Below are 21,148 nucleotides of genomic sequence, written 5' to 3' on the forward strand. Positions count from 1 at the left end.
TTACTGCTTTTGGGGGGTTTCTGGTACTAAGAAATACTTGGAAATTCATTTCTGTATAAGTAAGAAGCACATATAAATTTTTCCTTTAAGAAGACAGTAAGTGGAAGAGCAGGTTAAAATGACATCTCTCCTATTCTACTTAAACTTTCTGCCACATGTTGGGGGTAGAGTACATAGAATTTAAATTCATTATAATGTGAAAAACTTGGTAAGACTTCAAAATTCATTCAGAAAAGTCAACTGTAGTAATGTAGGCGAACCTAGAACCTGTTATACAGAGTGAGGTAAGTCAGAAAGAGAAAAGCAAATATTAATGCATATATATGGAATCTAGAAAAACAAAACTGATGCACCTATTCACAGAGAATAAATGGAGACACAGATGCAGAGAACAATCTCAGAGACACAAAACGGGAGGGAGAAGGTAGGACAAATTGAGAAAGGAGCATTGACATGTATATGCTGTCATGTGTGAAATAGATAACTAGCAGGAAGCTGCTATATAACACAGGGAGTCTAGCCTGATGCTTTGTGATGACCCAGAGAGGTGGAATGGGGGTGGAAGGCAGAGATTCAAGAAGGTGGGGATAGATATATATATAATTATGACTGATTCACCTTGATGTATAGCAGAGACCACATTGTAATTACAACATTGTAATTATCCTCAAAAAATAATAAGTAAATTTTAAAAAATGTGGAGGGGAGTACAAAAATATGGTGTGATATATACAAAAACTTACCTTCTCAAGCTGGTAATGAGGTCTATAAGTGACTTTTCCCAAGCATACATTTTTACTGTTCTGATGCCACTTATAAATTCATTCATGGTCCTGATCCTGTCATCTGTGAGAGCTGCAGTCTTACTCCTAAAAGGACAGACGTGAGACATAAGCCTTAGTTATCACAGTCTAACTTTCTGTAGCATCAGCAGCCGGGGACACGGGGAGGGACCAGAGATCAAATGATTCCCTACAGCTCTTCTGTGCTGACATCACAGGCAGGTCCTACTCAAAGTACAAATGGAGAAAAAGACTTCTAGGAAGTCAACAACTCAGCCTAATGCAAAGACTAGCTCAGAGAACTTGCAGTATCAGCCAAGGAAGACCTGAAGTGAGTCAGATACAAACCATCTGCCCAAGAAGATGGTGGTTGAACAGGAAAGGCAAAAAGGAATTTAACAGGAAGACAGTGTCTGTGCTGTAATAAAATAGGAGTAAAATTCTGGGGAACAGAAAAAATGAGGCTGTTAATAAAATCAGGAAAGGAGAACAAGAAAAACTTCGGAGACCTTGTAGCACTGGAATAGGGCCTCAAAGGATAAGGAACATCTCTCCACAGCAAAGAGAGGAAAAGTAATTTCAACTAAAGAAAAATTACCACATGTAATGGTACACACAGACATAAAAGAACTTAACTAGCTTCAAACAACACACCTTCACCACCTGACAATCTGAACAACGACCCACTCCCAACCCTCTGGAACCTGCCTCAGCTCTAACTCATCACCATTAGGCCCTTCATCACCAGTTACTTTTCTATCACATATGCTGCTGAGACTGTGGGACTTTATGAAAGTGAAGTCGCTCAGTCGTGTCTAACTCTTTGCAACCCCATGGACTGTAGCCTACCACACTCCTCCATCCATGGGATTTTCCAGGCAAGAGTACTGTAGTAGGTTGCCATTTCCTTATCCAGAGGATCTTCCCAATCCAGGGATCGATCCCGGGTCTCCCATATTGTAGGCAGACACTTTAGATGTCTGAGCCACCAGGGAAGTCCTCATAAAGACATAGTTAATCAAGACTGGGGGTGGTCCCAAGATGGCAGAGGAATAGGATGGGGAGACCACTTTTGCCCCACAAATTCATCAAAAGATCATTTGCACGCTGAGCAACTTCCACAAAACAACTTCTAAATGCTAGTGGAGGATACTAAGCACCCAGAAAGACAGCCTAATCTCTTCAAAAAGAGGTAGGACAAAATACAAAAGACACAGAGAGAGACAAAGAGTTAGGGACAGAGACCAGTTCTGGGGAGGGAGTTGTGAAGGAAGAGAAGTTTCCACACAGTAGGAAACCCTCTCACAGGCAGGTCTGTGGGGAGTTTTAGAATCTCAGAGGGCAACATAACCAGGAGAGAGAAAAAAAAAAAAAAAACAGAATATGCACCTAACTGCAACTGCAAGAGAAGTTGCCCAGACACTCGTGTCTGCTACCAACAAGTGGGGACTGGACAGGGAGGCACGGGCTGCATAATCAGTACTTAGGGTAAGGACCAGGCCTGAATACCCTGAGGACAATCTGAGGGAGATAACATGAGATAGCAACCCAAACTATGGGATTGCCAGAGAGAAAAAAGAGAGAGAGAGAGGGAACTTGCCCATGAAAGGCTCTAAGGCACAGCCTGGCCCACTCATAGAACAAAGGATTGAGCTAACACCAAAGAAGAGCTAACCGGCTGCATACAGGCCCCTCCTCCGCAGGTCCCCAGAGGCAGACAGGCAGGTGTGTGACACCCAGAGCCACACTGCAAGGGGCTGCTCCAATCTTGGCCCCAGGGACCGGCATCCTTCACCAAACTGTGAGCAGGTTCCCAGTTGCTAACGACGTCTTCCTGGGATCCTGGACGGTTGACATCTGCCAGGAGTGTCGTAGCCTGAGATCAGCTCCCCGCAGGAGACACACCTCTCACACAGCACACCTGAGATCGTGCTCTCGCAGCGCACACGGGATACTAAGCAGCATGGACCAGGGAGGTGATTAAGACGCATGGCCCACCTGGGACAGTGTGCTCACCAAGTACCTGGTTGCCTGAGCTGCTTGGACCTGGGAAAGGCACAAAACGCATGCCCAAATGAGTCTGTGCCCTTGTGGAGTACCCAAGAACCTGAGCAGCTTAGACCTGGGAAGTCCCTGTAAAGGCAGGTCTGCTTTGGATAGTACCCCTGCAGAGTACCCTGGAGCCTGAGCAGTGTAGACCCAGGAAACACATGCCACCTTGAGCTTTGGCACACCCAGTGTGGTCCTTACACTGCAAACACTCCCCACACATGCCAGCAATATTTGTTTGTAGTATCTCCCCCTCCCCACAACAGAACTGAACAAGTAAGCCTAAATAAGCAACCACCTTCACCCCTTTGTGTCAGGGTGGAAATTAGACACTGAAGAGACTTGCAAACAGAGGAAGCCAAAATAAACAAAGAAGAGGGAACCACTCTGGAAGTGACAGGTTCAACAGATTAAAATCTTGTAGTTAACATTGACTAAATATTGGAGGGAGCCGATAGACCTTGAAAAGAAGTACAAGCTGGAACAAGGAACTATCTGAAACTGAACTGACCCCACACTGCCCACAACAGCTCCAGAGAAATTCCTAGATATATTTTTACTGTTATCACTTTTTAATTTTTTAATTTAAGTTCCTTATTACTCCTTTAATTTTCATTTTATAACATATTATCTTGCAAAAAGACCCCATTTTAAAGCAAATTGACATATATATTTTTCATAATTTTGTGATTGATTTTGTTTTATAATTTTAATATTGTATTTCTGAGAGTCTAACCTCTACTCTAGGTTTTTAATCTTGGCTTTTTTGTATTTGTGTTCAATTTTGTACCTTTAGGAATACAAACTTCAGTACCCATTTTCACTTAGGTGTGTGAAATTGCTGGCTGGCTTTATTGCTGTCTCCCTTTTTGACTCTCCCTTTTCTCCCCCACGTCACCTATATCTTCCCCCTCCCCTTTCTCTTCTCTACTTAACTCTGTGAATGTCTCTGGGTGTTCTGGGCTGTGGAGAACACTTAGGGAGTTGATTACTGGCTAGATTGCTCTCTCCCCTTTTGACTCCCTCTCTTTTCCTCCTGGTCACCTCTATCTCCCTTCTCCCTCTTCTCCATGTAAGTCTGTGAACCTCTCTGGGTGTCCCTCATTGTGGAGAATTGTTTCACTATTAACCTAGATGTTTCATCATCTGTGTTATATGGATGGAGAAGTCTTGAGGCTACTGTAAGAATAAGACTGAAAGCCAGAGGGAGAAGGTTTAACTCCAAAACTTGAGAACATCAGGGAACTCCTGATTCCATGGAATATTAATAGACAAGAGCTCACTCAAAAGGATACATTCCTACACTGAAATCAGCTCCACCCAAGAGTTAACAAGTTCCAGAGCAAGATATACCATGCTAATTCTCCAGTAAAGCAGGAACACAGCCCTGAGCATTAAAAGACAGGCTGCCCAAAGCCATGCCAAACCCATAGACACCCCAAAACTCACTACCAGACACTTCATGACACTTCAAAGAGAAGAGATCCATTTCCACCCACCAGAACACAGACACAAGCTCCCCTAACCAGGAAACCTTGACAAACCACCAGTCCAACCCCACCCACAGGGAGAAGGCTCCACAATACAGAGGAACCATGAACTGCCAGCAAACAGAAAAGGCACCCAAAACCCAGCAATCTATGGGGAGGGAGGTGGGAGGGGGGTTCATGTTTGGGAACGCATGTAAGAATTAAAGATTTTAAAATTTAAAAAATAAAAAACTAAAAAAATAAAAATAAAAATAAATTTTAAAAAAATAAACAAAATGAAAAGGCAGAGAAATGTTCAGCAGGTAAAGCAACATGATAAATGCCCACAAAATCAAACAAAAGAGGGGGCGATAGGAAGTCTACCTGAAAAAGAATTCAGAATAATGATAGCAAAGATGATCCAAAATCTTGAAAACAAAATGGAGTTACAGATAAATAGACTAGAGACAAGGATTGAGAAGATGCAAGAAATGTTTAACAAGGACCTAGAAAAGATAAAGACTGAAAGTGAAGGGCTGTAAAAGGTATTTCATGCAAAGAGAGACCAAAAGAAAGCAGAAGTAGCAATACTCATATCAGATAAAATAGACTTTGAAAGAAAGGCTGTGAAAAGAGACAAAGAAGGACACTACATAATGGTCAAAGGACCAATCCAAGAAGAAGATATAACAATTATAAATATATATGCACCCAACAAGGGCTTCCCTCATAGCTCATTTTGTAAAGAATCTGCCTACAATGGAGGAGACCCTGATTTGATTCCTGAATTAGGAAGATCCTCTAGTGAAGGGATAGGCTACCCACTCCAGTATTCTTGGCCTTCCCTTGTGGCTCAGCTGGTAAAGAATCTGCCTGCAACGTGGGAGACCTAGGTTCAATCCCTGGGATGGAAAGATCCCCTGGAGAAGGGAAAGGTTAACCACTCCAGTATTCTGGCCTGGAGAATTCCATGGACTATAAAGTCTATGGGATCGCAAAGAGTCAGACACTTCTGAGTGACTTTCACTTTCATACACCCAACATTGGAGCACCTCAATACATAAGACAAATGCTAACAAGTTTGAAAGGGGAAATTAACAGTAACACAATAATAGTAGGAAAATTTAGTACCCCACTCACACCTATGGATAGATCAACCAAACAGAATATTAGCAAGGAAACACAAACTTTAAATAATACAATGGACCAGTTAGACCTAATTGAAATCTATAGGACATTTCACCCAAAACAATGAATTTCACCTTTTTCTCAAGTGCACACAGAATTCACCATGATAGACCACATCCTGGGCCACAAATCTAGCCTTAGTAAAGTCAAAAAAAAAAAAAAAAAAGAAGAAAGAAAGGAATCATTTCAAGTATCTTTTTGGATCACAACGTGGTAAGATTAGATGTCAACTAGAGGAAAAAAACTATTAAAAATACAAACATATGGAGGCTAAACAACACGCTTCTGAATAACTAGCAAATCACAGACTAAATCAAAAAGGAAATAAAAGTATGCATAGAAACAAATGAAGATGAAAACCCAACAACCCAAAACCTATGGGATTCAGTAAAAGCAGTGCTAAGACAAAGGTTCATAACAATACACACTTATCTCAAGAAACAAGAGAAAAATCAAATAAATAACCTATCTTTACACCTAAACCAACTAGGAGAAAAAAAAAAAAAAACAAATGAAGAACCCCAGGGTTAGTTGAAGAAAAGAAATCATAAAAATTAGAGCAGAAATTAATGAAAAAGAAACAAAGGAGACTATAGCAAAAATCAACAGAACTAAAAACTGGTTCCTTGAGAAGGTAAATAAAATAGGCAAATCATTAGCCATACTCATCAAGGAAAAAAACGGAGAAGAACCAAATCAACAAAATTAGAAATGAAAATGGAGAAATCACAACAGACAACACAGAAATAGAAAGGATCATAAGAGTCTAGTATCAGCAACTATATGTGAATAAAATGGCCAACTTGGAAGAAATGGATAAATTCTTAGGAAAGTACAACCTTCCAAAACTGAATAAGGAAGAAATAGAAAATCTTAACAGACCAATCAGAAACATGAAAATCAGAACTGTAATCAAAAATCTTCCAACAAACAAAGCCCAGGACCTGATGGCTTCACAGGTGAATCCTACCAAAAATTTAAAGAGCTAACACCTATCCTACTCAAACTCTTCCAGGAAATTGCAGAGGAAGGGAAACTCCCAAACTCATTCTATGAGGCCACCATCACCCTAATACCAAAACCAGAGAAAGACGCCACAAAAAAAAGAAAACTACAGGCCAATATCACTGATGAACTTAGATGTAAAAATTCTCAAAATTCTAGCAAAGAAAATCCAACAACATATTAAAAAGATCATACATCATGACCAAGTGGGCTTTATCCCAGGGATGCAAGGATTTATTAATATTTGCAGATCAATCAATGTGATACACCACATTAACAAATTGAAAGATAAAAACCATATGATTATCTCAGTAGATGCAGAAAAAGCCTTTGACAAAATTTAACATCCATTTATGATAAAAAAAAAAAACCTTCAGAAAGCAGGCATAGAAGGAACATACCTCAACATAATAAAAGCCATATATGATAAACCCACAGCAAACATTATCCTCAATGGTGAAAAATTGACAGCATTTCCCCTAAAGTCAGGGAACAAGACAAGGGTGCCCACTCTCACCACTACTATTCAATATAGTTTTGGAAGTTTTGGCTACAGCAATCAGAAAAAAAAAGAAAAGAAATACAAGGAATCCAGATTGGAAAAGAAGTAAAACTCTCACTGTTTACAGATGACATGATCCTCTGCATAGAAAATCCTAAAGACACCACCAAAAAATTACAAGAGGTAATCAATGAGTATAGTATAGTTGCAGGATATAAAATTAATACACAGAAATCCCTTGCATTCCTATACACTAACAATGAGAAAACAGAAAGAGAAATTAAGGAAACAATTCCATTCACCACTGCGATGAAAAGAATAAAATACTTAGGAATAAATCTACATAAAGAAACAAAAGACCTGTATATAGAAAACTATAAAACAGTGATGAAAGAAATCAAAGATGACATAAATAGATGAAGAAATATACCATGTTCATGGATTGGAAGAATCAATATAGTAAAAATGAGGATACTAACCAAAGCAATCTATAGATTCAATGCAATCCCTATCAAGCTACCATCAGTATTTTTCAGAGAACTAGAACAAATAATTTCACAATTTGTGTGGAAATATAACAAACTTCGACTAGCCAAAGCAATCTTGAGAAAGAAGAATGGAACTGGAGGACCCAACCTGCCTGACTACAGGCTATACTACAAAGCTACAGTCATCAAGACAGTATGGTATTGGCACAAAGACAGAAATATAGATCGATGGAACAAAACAGAAAGTCCAGAGATAAATCCAAACACCTATGGATACCTTATCTTTGACAAAGGAGGCAAAAATATACAATGGAGAAAAGACAATCTCCTTAACGAGTTTTGCTGGGAAAACTGGTCAACTGCCTGTAAAAGAATGAAATTAGAAAACTTTCTAACACCATACACAAAAATAAACTCAAAATGGAGGAAATATCTAAATGTAAGACCAGAAACTATAAAACTCCTAGAGGAAAACATAGGCAAAACACTCTGACATAAATCACAGAAAGATCCTCTTGACCCACCTCCCAGAGTAATGGAAATAAAAGCAAAAATAAACAAATGGGAACTAGTTAAACTTAAAAGCTCTTTTACAATGAAGGAAACTATAAACAAGGTGAAAAGACAGCCTTCCGAATGGGAGAAATAGTAGCAAATGAAGCAGTTGACAAAGAATTAATCTTAAAAATATACAAGCTGCTCATGCAGCTCAATACTGGAAAAATAAATGACCCAATCCAAAAATGGGCCAAAGAACTAAACAGACATTTTTCCAAAGAAGACATACAGAGGGCTAACACATGAAAAGATTCTCATCACTCATTATCAGTTCAGTTCAGTCACTCAGTCGTGTCCGACTCTTTGCGACCCCCTGAATCGTAGCACACAAGGCCTCCCTGTCCATCACCATCTCCCAGAGTTCACTCAGACTCACATCCATCGAGTCAGTGATGCCATCCAGCCATCTCATCCTCTGTCATCCCCTTCTCCTCCTGCCCCCAATCCCTCCCAGCATCAGAGTTTTTTCCAATGAGTCAATTCTTCACATGAGGTGGCCAAAGTACTGGAATTTCAGCCTTAGCATCATTCCTTCCAAAGAACACCCAGAGCTGATCTCCTTTAGAATGGACTGGTTGGATCTCCTTGCAGTCCAAGGGACTCTCAAGAGTCTTCTCCAACACCACAGTTCAAAAGCATCAATTCTTTGGTGCTCAGTCTTCTTCACAGTCCAACTCTTGCATCCATACATGACTACTGGAAAAACCATAGCCTTGATTAGATGGACCTTTTTTGGCAAAGTAATGTCTCTGCTTTTGAATATGCTATCTAGGTTGGTCATAACTTTTCCTACAAGGAGTAAGCGTCTTTTAATTTCATGGCTGCAGTCACCATCTGCAGTGATTTTGGAGCCCAAAAAGATAAAGTCTGATACTGTTTCAGAGAATTGCAAATCAAAACCACAATGAGGTACCATCTCATGATGATCAGAATGGCTGCTATCAAAAATTATACAAACAATAATTGCTGGAGAGTGTGTGGAGAAAGGGGAACCCCCTTACACTGTTGGTGGGAATGCAAACTAGTACAACCACTCTAGAGAACAGTGTGGAGATTCCTTAAAAAAAATGGAAATAGAACTGCTATATGACCCACCAATCCCATTGCTGGGCATATACACTGAGGAAACCAGAATTGAAAGAGACATGTGTACCCCAATGTTTATCACAGCACTGTTTACAATAGCTAGGACATGGAAGAAACCTAGATATCTATCAGCAAATAAATGGATAAGAAAGTTGTGGTACATATACACAATAGAATATCACTCAGCTATTTAAAAGAACACATTTGAATCAAGAAACCCAGAGAGTGCCAAACTGGAGCCCATTATACAGAGTGAAGTAAGTCAGAAAGAAAAACATCAATACAGTTTATTAATGCATATATATGGAATTTAGAAAGATGATAACAACGACCCCATATGTGACACAGCAAAACAGACACAGATATAAAGAACAGACTTTTTGACTCTGTGGGAGAAGGTGAGGGTGGGATAATTTTAGAGAACAGCATTGAATCATGTATATTGCCATACGTGAAACAGATGACCAGTTCGATGCATGAAACAGGGCACTCAAAGCTGGTGCACTGGGACAACCCAGAGGGATGGGATGGGGAGGGAGGTTGGAGGGGTGTTCATGATGGGGGGCACATATATACACATGGCTGATTCATGTCAATGTATGGCAAAAATCACCACGATATTATAAAGTAATTAGCCTCCAATTAAAATAAATAGATTGACTTAAAAATTAATCAAAACTGACTTTGCCCTTGGACACTTATAAATTAATGGAAACGCTGAATTAAAAATAAGACATGAATATACATACTGGAAAAATCACTCTAACCCAAGCATAACAAAAATATATGCAGCTAAGATCGAGCCTGTAGGATTATTACTATTTAATAATGTTTAAATAACTTCAATATAGGTACATTGTACTCAAGGACACTCTACATATTCAGGTACAGTGCTGGGAGGGTTTGGAAAATCCCATAACTTTTCCTGCTTCAAGATTATCCTTCAGCTTAAAGCTGGAGCCAACACTGGCTAAACTAAGCCTGAAGCATCTACAACACACACAAAGAAGAGATCAGAGAAGGCATTTTATTTCTTAAACAAAAGCATTCAACAGATTGTAGTTTTCACCAAATATATGTTACCTATTTTTTAAACCAGTGTTTCACTTACCGGAGTGATGCAAACCACATCCCAAAGCAGCTTTGCAACAGCAGAAGGAAAATGAGAACTGCCATCCCAGCAAGACACGATATTCCTGTTTCCATCCAGAGCAGGGCAGTCACTGCAATTGCCTGCAGTGGCCCCACCCACAGATAGTGCAAGAACATCGTTACCTTAAAGAAAAAGATAAGCCTTTTTAGGATATTATAAAAAACAACACAAGTAAGGACACAGTGTAGAAATAATATGCTTGTAAATGGAGCCTGGTAGGCTGCAGTCCATGGGGTCGCTAAGAGTCGGACACGACTGAACAACTTCACTTTCACTTTTTACTTTCATGCATTGGAGAAGGAAGTGGCAACCCACTCTAGTGTTCTTGCCTGGAGAATCCCAGGGACAGGGAAGCCTGGTGGCCTGGCATCTATGGGGTCGCACAGAGTCGGACAGCAGTAGCAACAAAGAAGATACAGGAACCAAAACAGAAATGATCACAGTGGGTTTTAAACCTGCTAAAGCAGAAATCCACACATCCACCCCAGATGACACTGTTCTGGGGCAGCACAGAACCGGCCAGAGAGAATCCAACCAGCAGCACTGGGAGGAAGATCTGAATTTTATCCACAACGCAGATGAGCTCAGGGTTTCCAAACTCTCTTTGTTCCAAAATTCAGCCACCATCTCCCCAGGAGAGCCTATATTATGGTACCTACTACTCTCTCCAGTAATTACTTAAGTATTTACCTCCCTGACAGGCTGTGGCTTTTGGGGGGCAAAAACTAAGCCTAATTTATCCCTGAAACTGAGTAGAAGTCTTACTTCATGGTTTATGAATTAATAATTGAAGGAGAAGTGGTCTAGTGCAGTACAGTTCTGACCAACAGCTACAATGCCCTGGGTAGTATGATCTATTCATAAAGTAAGTGGGAAAAAAGAGTACAGAGGGACGGCAGAGAGGAGGTTGTGTCTGGCTGAGGACCATCCACTTGGCATTATTCCTCACAGGCTCCCTATACCGCAGGCACTGAACAGGGAAAGAACAACCCCTGCCCACCAGGCCTTCATCATCCAGAGGAGGAGGAAGACAGCCCAGCAATACCAACACCATGTGCCAAGATGAGCTACACCAGGAGGACCCCTAGGGACACTAACCAAGCTGGGAAAGAATCCTGCTGCCTGTCTATTATTAGAAAAACAAAATTCTCATCCACAGGACAACACACATTGTTACATCTAAGTTGCACACAGAAGAAATGAGAGTTGGATAAAAAGGACCCTTGTCTTAGGTCCTCAACAGAACCCTGGCTGACACAAAACACTGGCACCTGGCATCCCAGTAAGCTACACTAAGTAAGAAGGATGGGAAATGGAAGAGGATCCCTCAGGGGCAGCTCACCTGATCAAACCTGTTCACATCGTTGGACAGCAGGTTGACTATCTGTCCTGTGGTGGTCTTCCCCATGGCTGAGCTACTCAGACGAAGTACCTAATGAGAGAAAGATACAGAGAATTGGATTGCTAAGGTGATACCAAGTCAACCTTCAGTTCAGTTCAGTTCAGTTCAGTTCAGTCATTCAGTCGTGTCCGACTCTTTGCAACCCCTTGAATCGCCGCACACCAGGCCTCCCTGTCCATCACCAACACCCAGAGTTCACCCAGACTCACACCCATTGAGTCAGTGATGCCATCCAGCCATCTCATCCTCTGTCATCCCCTTTTCCTCCTGCCCCCAATCCCTCCCAGCATCAGAGTCTTTTCCAATGAGTCAACTCTTTGCATAAGGTGGCCAAAGTACTGGAGTTTCAGCTTCAGCATCATTCCCTCCAAAGAAACCCCAGGGCTGATCTTCACAATGTACTGGTCTCCTTGCAGTCCAAGGGACTCTCAAGAGCCTTCCCCAACCACCACAGTTCAAAAGCATCAATTCTTCGGCACTCAGATTTCTTCACAGTCCAACTCTCACATCCATACATGACCACTGGAAAAACCATAGCCTTGACTAGACGGACCTTTGTTGGCAAAGTAATGTCTCTGCTTTTCAATATGCTGTCTAGGTTGGTCAAAACTTTTCTTCCAAGGAGTAACAACATAGCAAAATGGAGTGTATTTTCATGGGGCCTTGAGCAGTCCTAGGACAGAGAGGGTGACCCCAAACAGCAGGGTTCTAGGGACCTACATTCATCCTTTGTCTCCTCAATGTGGCAGCAGCCCTGCCCACAAGAACAACAAAGGGAGGACCAGGAGGTAGAAGCAAAATGCCCCATCCTGCTTCTCAATGAACTTGAACCTGCCTGAAGGATAAAGGGATGTTGATTTAGACTTAATAACAAACCAAAATAAATTTTAGCCAAACTAGATGAGAGTGGAAAGGCTACCTTAAAGAAAGAAATTAGAGGACTTGGACAGACTATAAATCTGGAATCGATTATTAATTCTGTGTGTGGTCTCATTTAAACACTTTGGGCTTAGTTTATTCATTCTGAAATGAGTGAGTATAATGTTCAAAACACTGTTCCTGTGAGGAACCTCTGTTCTTAATGCCAGTCTGCTGACTTTACAAAAAACACAGCCTCTGCTGCAAATTACTTTATTTGTTAGGAAAAATGCCCTAGAGATCTGAGGAACCTGTACAGACACCATGAGCTGCTTCAAAGACCACCAATTGGATCCAAACAGAGTCTCATGGTTGACAAAACTTTTTCATTTAGAAGACCTTAGGTTAAACAGAAAAATCAATGATAAAGTGGGAATGTAAAACAACGTAGCTGCCATAGAAGAGAGTATGGTTCTTCCTCAAAAAACTAAACACAAAATTAGCATATAATACAGCAATCCCACCTCTGGGAATATACTCAAAAGAACTGAATGTATGAACTTGAACAGATATTTATACATTTGTGTTCAGAGTAGCAATGATCACAATAGCCAAAAGGTAGAAACAACCCAAATGTTCAATAACAGATGAATGGATACAGACAATGCTGTATATATGTATAATGGAATATTATTCAGTTGTAAAATGGAATTAAATTTGACACCTGCTTCACCATCAATGAACCCTTAAGACATTGTGCTACATGACATAAACAGGACACAAAATGACAAATATTTTACAGTTCCATTTACATGGGACACCAAGTCAAATTCAAAGATTGAAGTAGAATGGTGATGGCTGGTAGGGGTGGGGGTGGGGTGGCTGTAGAATTAATGTTTATTGGATGGAGAGGATCACTTTGTGAAGATGAAATTCTGGAGATGGAGAGCAGTGTTGTTTCCTCAACAATGTAAATGTTCCTAATGTCACTAAATTGTTGTTGTTCAGTCACTAAGTCATGCCCAACTCTTTGCAATGCTGTGGACTGCAGCACACTAGTCTCCTCAGTCCTCCACTATCTCCTGAAGTTTGCTCAAATTCATGTCCATTGAGTCAGTGAAGGTATCTAAACATCTCATCTTCTGCCACCCCTGTCTCTTTTGCGTTCAGTCTTTCCCAACATCAGGGTCTGTTCCAATGAGTCAGCTCTTCATGTCATTAATGTCACTAAACAATGTTCCCAATTTAGTTAAAATTGTAAATTTTATGTTGTGCATATTTTATAATAATTTTAAAATCAATGACCAAAAGCCAAAAGTAACTTTACCAAATTTGTAGAAATGACAAATCATTTTATTTATGACACATCCCACAAGATCATTCAAAGTTCAGCTAAAAAGAGCCTAAAAATTTCCCAAAGGTGACATTCCAAAGTGTTAGTGGGAAGAGGAAGAAAAACAGGTGGACAATGGCTCACCTGTGCAGCAAAGGGGAGCTTTGACTGAACCATGACCTCACACCTAACTGAAGGTTTTCACAGTGCAGTTCTGGTGAAATTTCACACATACTTATGGGAGATAAGCACAATCTAGAAAGACAAACATCTAGCTAACTTGTGGAGAAATCTGAGTACTCATCTCCTAAACAGTGAAAGGTGCAAGAGAATAACAAGTATATGATGGGGGACAATGAAGAATCCTGGCTAGAGTGTGCAGTCACCACTGCCATTCCATGTCACCAGGAGGAAACCAGCTCTTGCGCCAAACACACACAGTGAGATGCCAGGGGCCCTGGGTTCATACAGCACTGAGATTAACAAGAATTTGCTCAAAGAAAGATGAGGAGAAGACACTTTACCTTTTTTTTTTTTAGGTTTCATTTTTTCATTTTTATTTTTTTTTAATTTTACTTTACTTTACAATGCTGTATTAGTTTTGCCATACATCAACATGAATCCACCACGGATATACTACCCAAAGCAATCTACAGATTCAATGCAATCCCTATCAAGCTACCAGCGGAATTTTTCACAGAGCTAGGACACTTTACCTCTTGCCAAGAAAAACATTCCCAAGAAACAGAAGCTCTAGATAAGCAGCAGAAGTGCCAACTAGGTAAAAGAAGTAATAATTTCAATTTAAACTGTTTGGCTTTAGCTTTTGATTAGGATTTTATCTTTTAATAAAAATTATATGTATTAAGGTGGACAACATGATTATTGTTAAAAATATACATTGGGAAATGACTTCTGTAGTAAAACCAATTAACATATTCACACTTTATGTAGCTACCACTTTGTGTGTCTCCTGAGAACACTTAGGTCTTCCCTTTTGGCTCAGCTGATAAAGAATATGCCTGCAATGCAGGAGACCTGGGTTCGATCCCTGGGTTGGAAAGATCCCCTGGAGAAGGAAAGGCTACCCACTCCAGTATTCTGGCCTGGAGAATTCCATGAACTACATAGTCCATGATGTTGCAAAGAGTCGGACACAACTGAGCAACTTTCACTTTCACACTTTCACTTGAGAACACTTCAGATCTACTCTCACAGGAAAATTTAAGTATATAATACAATTAAATGTGGATTTTTTAAAGCAAATAACCCAGGACAACAAGATACTGAGAAACAAGTTTACACAGAGCCTTTCAACAGTTGACATGGTGTATCTGTGGCCATTTCTTTGTAAAGACACCTGAAATCCTAATTCCTTTTACACTAGCTAAGATCAGGGTAAGCTATGAAATAGTTGTGTGCCATTTCTCAATATGAAAATCACTGAACACATCAAATCAGGTCTTATTAAAACTTCTATAATGCATACCAAAGAGAAAAAGGAAACATAGTATTATGAAGATAACTTGAAAGAACAGCAACAAATTCTCTCCCAAATTACTAAAGACAATGGAAATTTTCAAGTTTTATCCAAAATAGACAATTATTGTCTTTAATGCCAATGAAACAATCATAACTATAGCACATAGCATATAGTGAGTCTGTATTTAGCCTGAGTTATATTTATATTTTTCTTTAGTTAACACAATTGTACTGAATGTGATTAAATGGGCCATTGAAAAATATAATCATTCCCTTTATCAAATCCATTCTGTTCAAGATTTAATTTTATGGATCCAATCCTGAAGTTAACTTCTAAATACAGCTTTGAAGGTTTTAATGAACAACAACAACAAAATTTCCAGAAATACCGCTATGAGAATTAGGCATAAAAACATTGAAAATCAGTGGGATACCTTTGATACTTTAATTTTTAATTAGATTTTATTACAGATTTAGTGGATATTATGCAACAGTGGATATTATGTGGCTAAAAGTCATAAAAGGTAGCCCTGATCCAATCTCAGTAGAAAACTTGTTATTATATATTGGAAAAGCAACAAAAAAAAACTTGACTTGGTGCAAATAGCAAGCTTCTCCAGTAAAGTACAAATGATCCCAGTTACAAAATTTTTAGTTTACAGAGAACTTTCCCTAAATGTTCCCGATCCTTCAGGGGAGGTACACACTGTGGTACCGAGTGACACTCACCTTGCGGTAGATCATGTGGCACACGGCTACTCTCAGTCTCATCCCCACACGCTGAATGTGATAGAAGTACAAGTGGTGCAGAACGGCCCACACGAGCACGCAGGCGCTCAGCCCTGCCGCGTAGCCGTAGGCTCCCTGCAAAGCGGCAGAATCCGTGCGATTGGAGTTTTCAACATAATTAATAATTTTCCCCAAAAATATGGGCTGAACGACTCTCGTGGCTTCCTAAAAGGAAAATAAAAGGCTTAATTAGAAATGCAAGCACTACCAGTTTTCTTAACACAAGCTTTACTTTGACTATTAGCGTATTAAAAGGGCATTTGGCAAAACACTACATTTATGATTCACCTGAAAAGAAAATATCTATCTCCTATTAGACAAGCAGACAGTAGTTTTAACCTTAAGCCAAAATTTTACATTCACAGACAATGAAGGCTTAGTACTTCGTACTCACTACACTCTAGAAGTTCAATAAATACTACAACCAGGGCTTTAGAATGCATTTGGCAAAATACCAAGTTATTCTTAGGGTGCTGGTGCTACATCGCTTCAGTCACGTCCAGCTCTTTGTGACCCTGTGGACTGTAGCCCACCAGGCTTCTCTGTCCATGGGATTTCCCAGGCAAGAATACTGGAGTGGGTTGCCATTTCCTTCTTCAGGGAGTCTTCCTCACCCAGGGATCGAACCTGTGTCTCTTTATGACTCCTGCATTGGTAGGCAGGTTCTTTATCACTAGCACCAGAAAAAGGGTAAGAAATTTGCTTCCATACAAACAAGCTCTGCTGGCAGTCCATCCCTGTCCCCCTGTTCTTTCAACATCTCAGCCTAACAGAAAGTCAAAATGGTTCATGTATGGGAGACACACTCTAATCACCTTAAGAATCTTTATGAACTGAGACACTGGGACAAACGCATTCACTTGTACCCACCCCAAACTTCACACATCAGTACAACAAGAAAACAGAGCCCAGACTCTGTTGGAACATCACAAAGAAACCAGGCTGGGGAGGTTCTCAGGGTCTTAGCCCCGAGGGACACTGTGTCAATATGTGTCTACCCTCTAGAAGCTGGGCTGTTCCTTGGAGTCAAGCTAAAAAACAATTTTTGTCCACGGTTTGCCATCAGCCACTTATTGAAGGTGCTGGTTTGGAAGAAATGTTAACAATCATCTCTTCCCTAAGGCAAAAGTTAAAATCCTAAACCAGTGAGGTGGGGGACACTGAGCCATCTTCCCTTGAGTAAGACTTAGGGAAAGCAAATTTCTTTCCCAAAACTAAAAGTGGAAAACTGCAACACTTGCTCACCCTGCCAAATGGCCACTCCACGGCACAACCTACCTTCCCTCTAGTCACCCCTTTAAGGTCCCCTTCTCTCCCATCAAAGAAAACCAATCACTCAACACAAATCCAAGTCATCGAAAGTAAATGCCATGACCCTCAACATCATTTCCTCCACAGACTTCTCAAAAGACAAAATGTCAAAACTTTGGAAATCTTTCAGGAACTTGACTTTGGAGCAAGCTTTTCCTTTTAAGCAATCCTTCCTTATTAACACAGACAGGATAAGTAACTGACAGGTTTTCCTTGATAGCACTCTTCTGCCTGTCTAAAGTTGCGGAAAGGATATGCAAGAGGAAGGGAAGGAGAATCCAAAACAACAAACAAACAAAACTAACAAACATTTTCTGCTCAACAAACTAGTGCCTGATGAGGATATATAGAGAAAGTTGTCCCCATTCCTCAAATGGATGTAACATTAAACCCTGACACTCCTGTCTTGTTCTGCACACATGAACCCACACGTTCACAGGCTACACCAACTGCCTCACCTTCCACAAGGTAATAGAAGGCTTCATCTACTACAGAGAAGAAATCACTGTTAAGCTAAAGAATTATAAGTAGGATGATCAGATCAGAGTAAGAAGATCTATTCTCAAGAACATGAAGGTTCACTGTTACATTTCCAGCAAGCCCTATCATTCACCCATAGAGGCTCTAAGAGCTTATGGAAGAGCCCCTCAAATTGTACACTGTGAAAGACTTTGTATAGATTTCACTGAGATAGAAATATGGAGGCTCACACAGAGAAATAAGAATGTCAGCCCAGGCATGGCTGAGGGCAGTCCAGTGCTGCAGCCTGCAAACCTGGGGCTCTCCACCAGAAGCCCAGCACTAACACTTGCCATCCCAAATGGTCCTAAAACTTATGATTTTCTCTAGGAACCATTGTTGCCTGTTACTCAGCTCTCCTTTTGATCCTGATACCATTCTAATTACAACAGAAACAAGAGTAACATTATCCTGTAAAGAGAATACTGATAGATACAACAAATTCACCAAAAAGTAGTACAAAAATAAAGGCACCTCATTACCATCTGATTGGATTTTTTTCTGCTGAGAGACAGTATTTAATAACCAGTTGAGCAAACAGCCTCATTAAGGAATAATGCTATGGACTTCCCTGGTGGGTAAAGAATCTGCCTGCAAATGCAGGGGACACAGGTTCCATCTCTGGTCAGGGAAGATCCCACATGCCGTGGAGCAACTAAGCCTGTGCACCACAACTACTGAGCCCACATGTGCTGAGTACTGGAGCCATCACACCTAGAGCCTGTGCTCTGCAACAAGAGACGCCACTGCAGTGAGAAGCCCGCACACTGTAACCAGGGAAAAGTCTTTGCTCAGCAGTGAAGACCCAATGCAATCAAATTTTAAAAAAAAAAAAGAGTAATGCCAGTGGTGAAGGACAGGGAAGCCTGTCATGCTGCAGTCCCTGGGGTAGTAGACACCGACACGACTGAGCGACTGAACAGCAAATGCCAGTCCTGGCTCAGAGCTTCCACTCCTCTGCCTGCTCTTTTTTAAAATCTTATTTATTTGCTTGTTTATTTATTTATTTTTGACTCTGCTGGGTCTTCGTTGACACAGACGGGCTCCTTCTTGCTGTGTGGGCCTTCTCTCATTGTGGTGAGTGAGGGCTACTCTCTAGTTGTGGCAGCTGTGCTCCTGGTTTCGTTGGTTTCTCTTGTTGCAGAGCAGGGACTCTATAGCACGCAGGCTTCAGTAGTTGCACCAAGTGAGCTCAGTAGTTGCAGTTGATGGGTCCTGAGGCATGTGGGATCTCAGTTCCTGGACCAGGGATCAAACCCATGTCCACTGCACTGGCAGGAAAATTCTTAACCACTGACCACTAGGGAAGTCCCTCCTCTGTCTTTTCTTGATCATAATCCTCAATGAGTGAGAAATAAAACAATTGAGAAAATGTTCATTAGCAAACTTGAAACTAACCAAATGAAAACCTTCTGGATAGCAGGAACAAGATCATAAATTGCTCCCATAAAGCCTTCATCTTTGATACCAACCTATAGCCCAGTGAATACCCTTTCCACAAAACAACTGGGAACATAGTTCTTATTCCTTCACAAGAATTCTGCATAACTGTGAAACCATAAAAGATTTTTGAAACAGTCAATATAATACTGCAACAATCATCCCAAAGTTCTACGAGAGTCTCAGTCTTTGAGGCAGACATTTCTTGGTGGAGTCCTTGTTAGTCAACCTCCTGAAAGCACTTGACATTCCAGCTCACCTCTTGCTTCTTAGGGGAACTTATAGTTTCTCCACTACATTTCCACACTACTTGAAATGCTTCTGGCCCAATTCTACCATCTTCAGGAAAAACTGAGTAACTCCCTAAGCCACCACCTTAAATACCATCTCCAGCTAAAGAAAGGTTGGTAGGGACACATATGAGAAGTTAATAGGAAAAGCATTTAAAATTAAAATGGCTGGGTTTGTTATGGAGATTTAAGTATTCTCCATTGACAAGATTCTTCTGTGATTTAGAGACATCCTTCTCTTTTTGGTACTGGGGGGAAGACACATTGACAAATGGAGATTTCCTTCATCAATGTAAGTGTCCCTCACAGAAGGGCGACTTCTGTTCTGTCTTTACAATTTCTCCTATTTCTCAAAAAAAAAATCAGCTAAAAATAATCTTTGTATCAAAAATGCACATTCTCCAGTGACACTTTCTACTACCCTTCAATCATATTCAATGTTTGTAGTTTTGAAATATTTATAACACCTACAGGAAAAAAAAAAAAAAAAACCTCTGTAGGAAGCAGGTGACAGAGGAGCACAGAGCTATTGTCAGAAAAACATCTCTTGACTCTGAGTCTCAGTGGAGGCTGTGGGAGGAGAGGAAGCCTCAGGAGAGAATGCAGAGAACACTGTCCTGGGAGTCCGAACACTGGGCTTCAGAAACCAGGTCGGCCATCTGCAAGTCACATGACCCTAAGCCCATCATGTGCCCACCTGCCCTCCAGGACTTTGTTTACCTTGAGGAACTGTGGGACAACTAAGCCACAACAGCTCAAAGTACTCTAAAACCAACACTAAAAACCAAGTGTAAGCTATGATCATTGTTATGATACAGAAGTCCTAGGAAGAGACTTGCTTTATTAAGGGCAGACGCTGGTTTCACAAAGGGCTTGGAAAACTCAGTGCTGCTCACAGGCCACCATGCAGAACAACTCTTGAGAAAAGTCATTTATAAAAGCCAACATTTCTGGATAGCAATTAAAATTTTCACTTCTAAGCACATTTTTTTTTAATTTTTAACCATTATGAATGCAACCTTTAAAAAAGAGGCACCTACTTCCCTGATTTCTAAAAGAAAATGGAATAAGGGAGGAATGGGGAGAATGAGTAAAGTAGGTGATAGAGATTAGAAGGTATAATCTTTTAGTCAAAAAAATAGTGAGATGTGATGCACAACATAGGAAATACAGTCAATAGTATTAGAATAACTTTGTATGGTGACAGAGGGCAACTAGACGTGCAGTGATCATTTTATAATATATAAAAACATTGAATCACTATGCTATATACTTAAAACTAATATAAGTCAATTATACTTCATTTTTTATTTTTAATGGGAATAAAACCTTTTTTATGCTTTTTTAAAAACGAATCCACAGGTCATCACTGTGGCTATCACTAACAACTAATGGCTAATGCTATGCGCTCAAGATCCAGCAGGGTGCACACAGCAGGTCTGCT

The 21,148-nt window shown here is 40.4% G+C and overlaps 1 protein-coding gene across 11 annotated transcripts in view; it reads right to left on the minus strand.

Annotated features, from left to right (window-relative positions):
* The window catches only part of LOC138446669 (ATP-binding cassette sub-family C member 4-like), a 217,477-nt gene that overhangs the window by 174,554 nt on the left and 21,775 nt on the right, over nt 1–21,148 (minus strand). For all 11 annotated transcript variants that reach the window (XR_011259504.1, XR_011259500.1, XR_011259501.1 and 8 more), the window contains exons 4-7: nt 16,085–16,309; nt 11,623–11,712; nt 10,239–10,402; nt 744–869 (exon numbers count right to left, since the gene is read on the minus strand). Coding sequence is in view for 4 of the 11 variants with exons in the window: in XM_069601897.1 (XP_069457998.1) it covers nt 744–869; nt 10,239–10,402; nt 11,623–11,712; nt 16,085–16,309 (605 nt within the window). In the remaining 7 variants the exon portion in view is untranslated. The remainder of the gene's footprint in view (nt 1–743; nt 870–10,238; nt 10,403–11,622; nt 11,713–16,084; nt 16,310–21,148) is intronic.

The sequence above is a fragment of the Ovis canadensis genome, chromosome 10, assembly GCF_042477335.2.
Source record: "Ovis canadensis isolate MfBH-ARS-UI-01 breed Bighorn chromosome 10, ARS-UI_OviCan_v2, whole genome shotgun sequence".
NCBI lineage: Eukaryota > Metazoa > Chordata > Mammalia > Artiodactyla > Bovidae > Ovis > Ovis canadensis.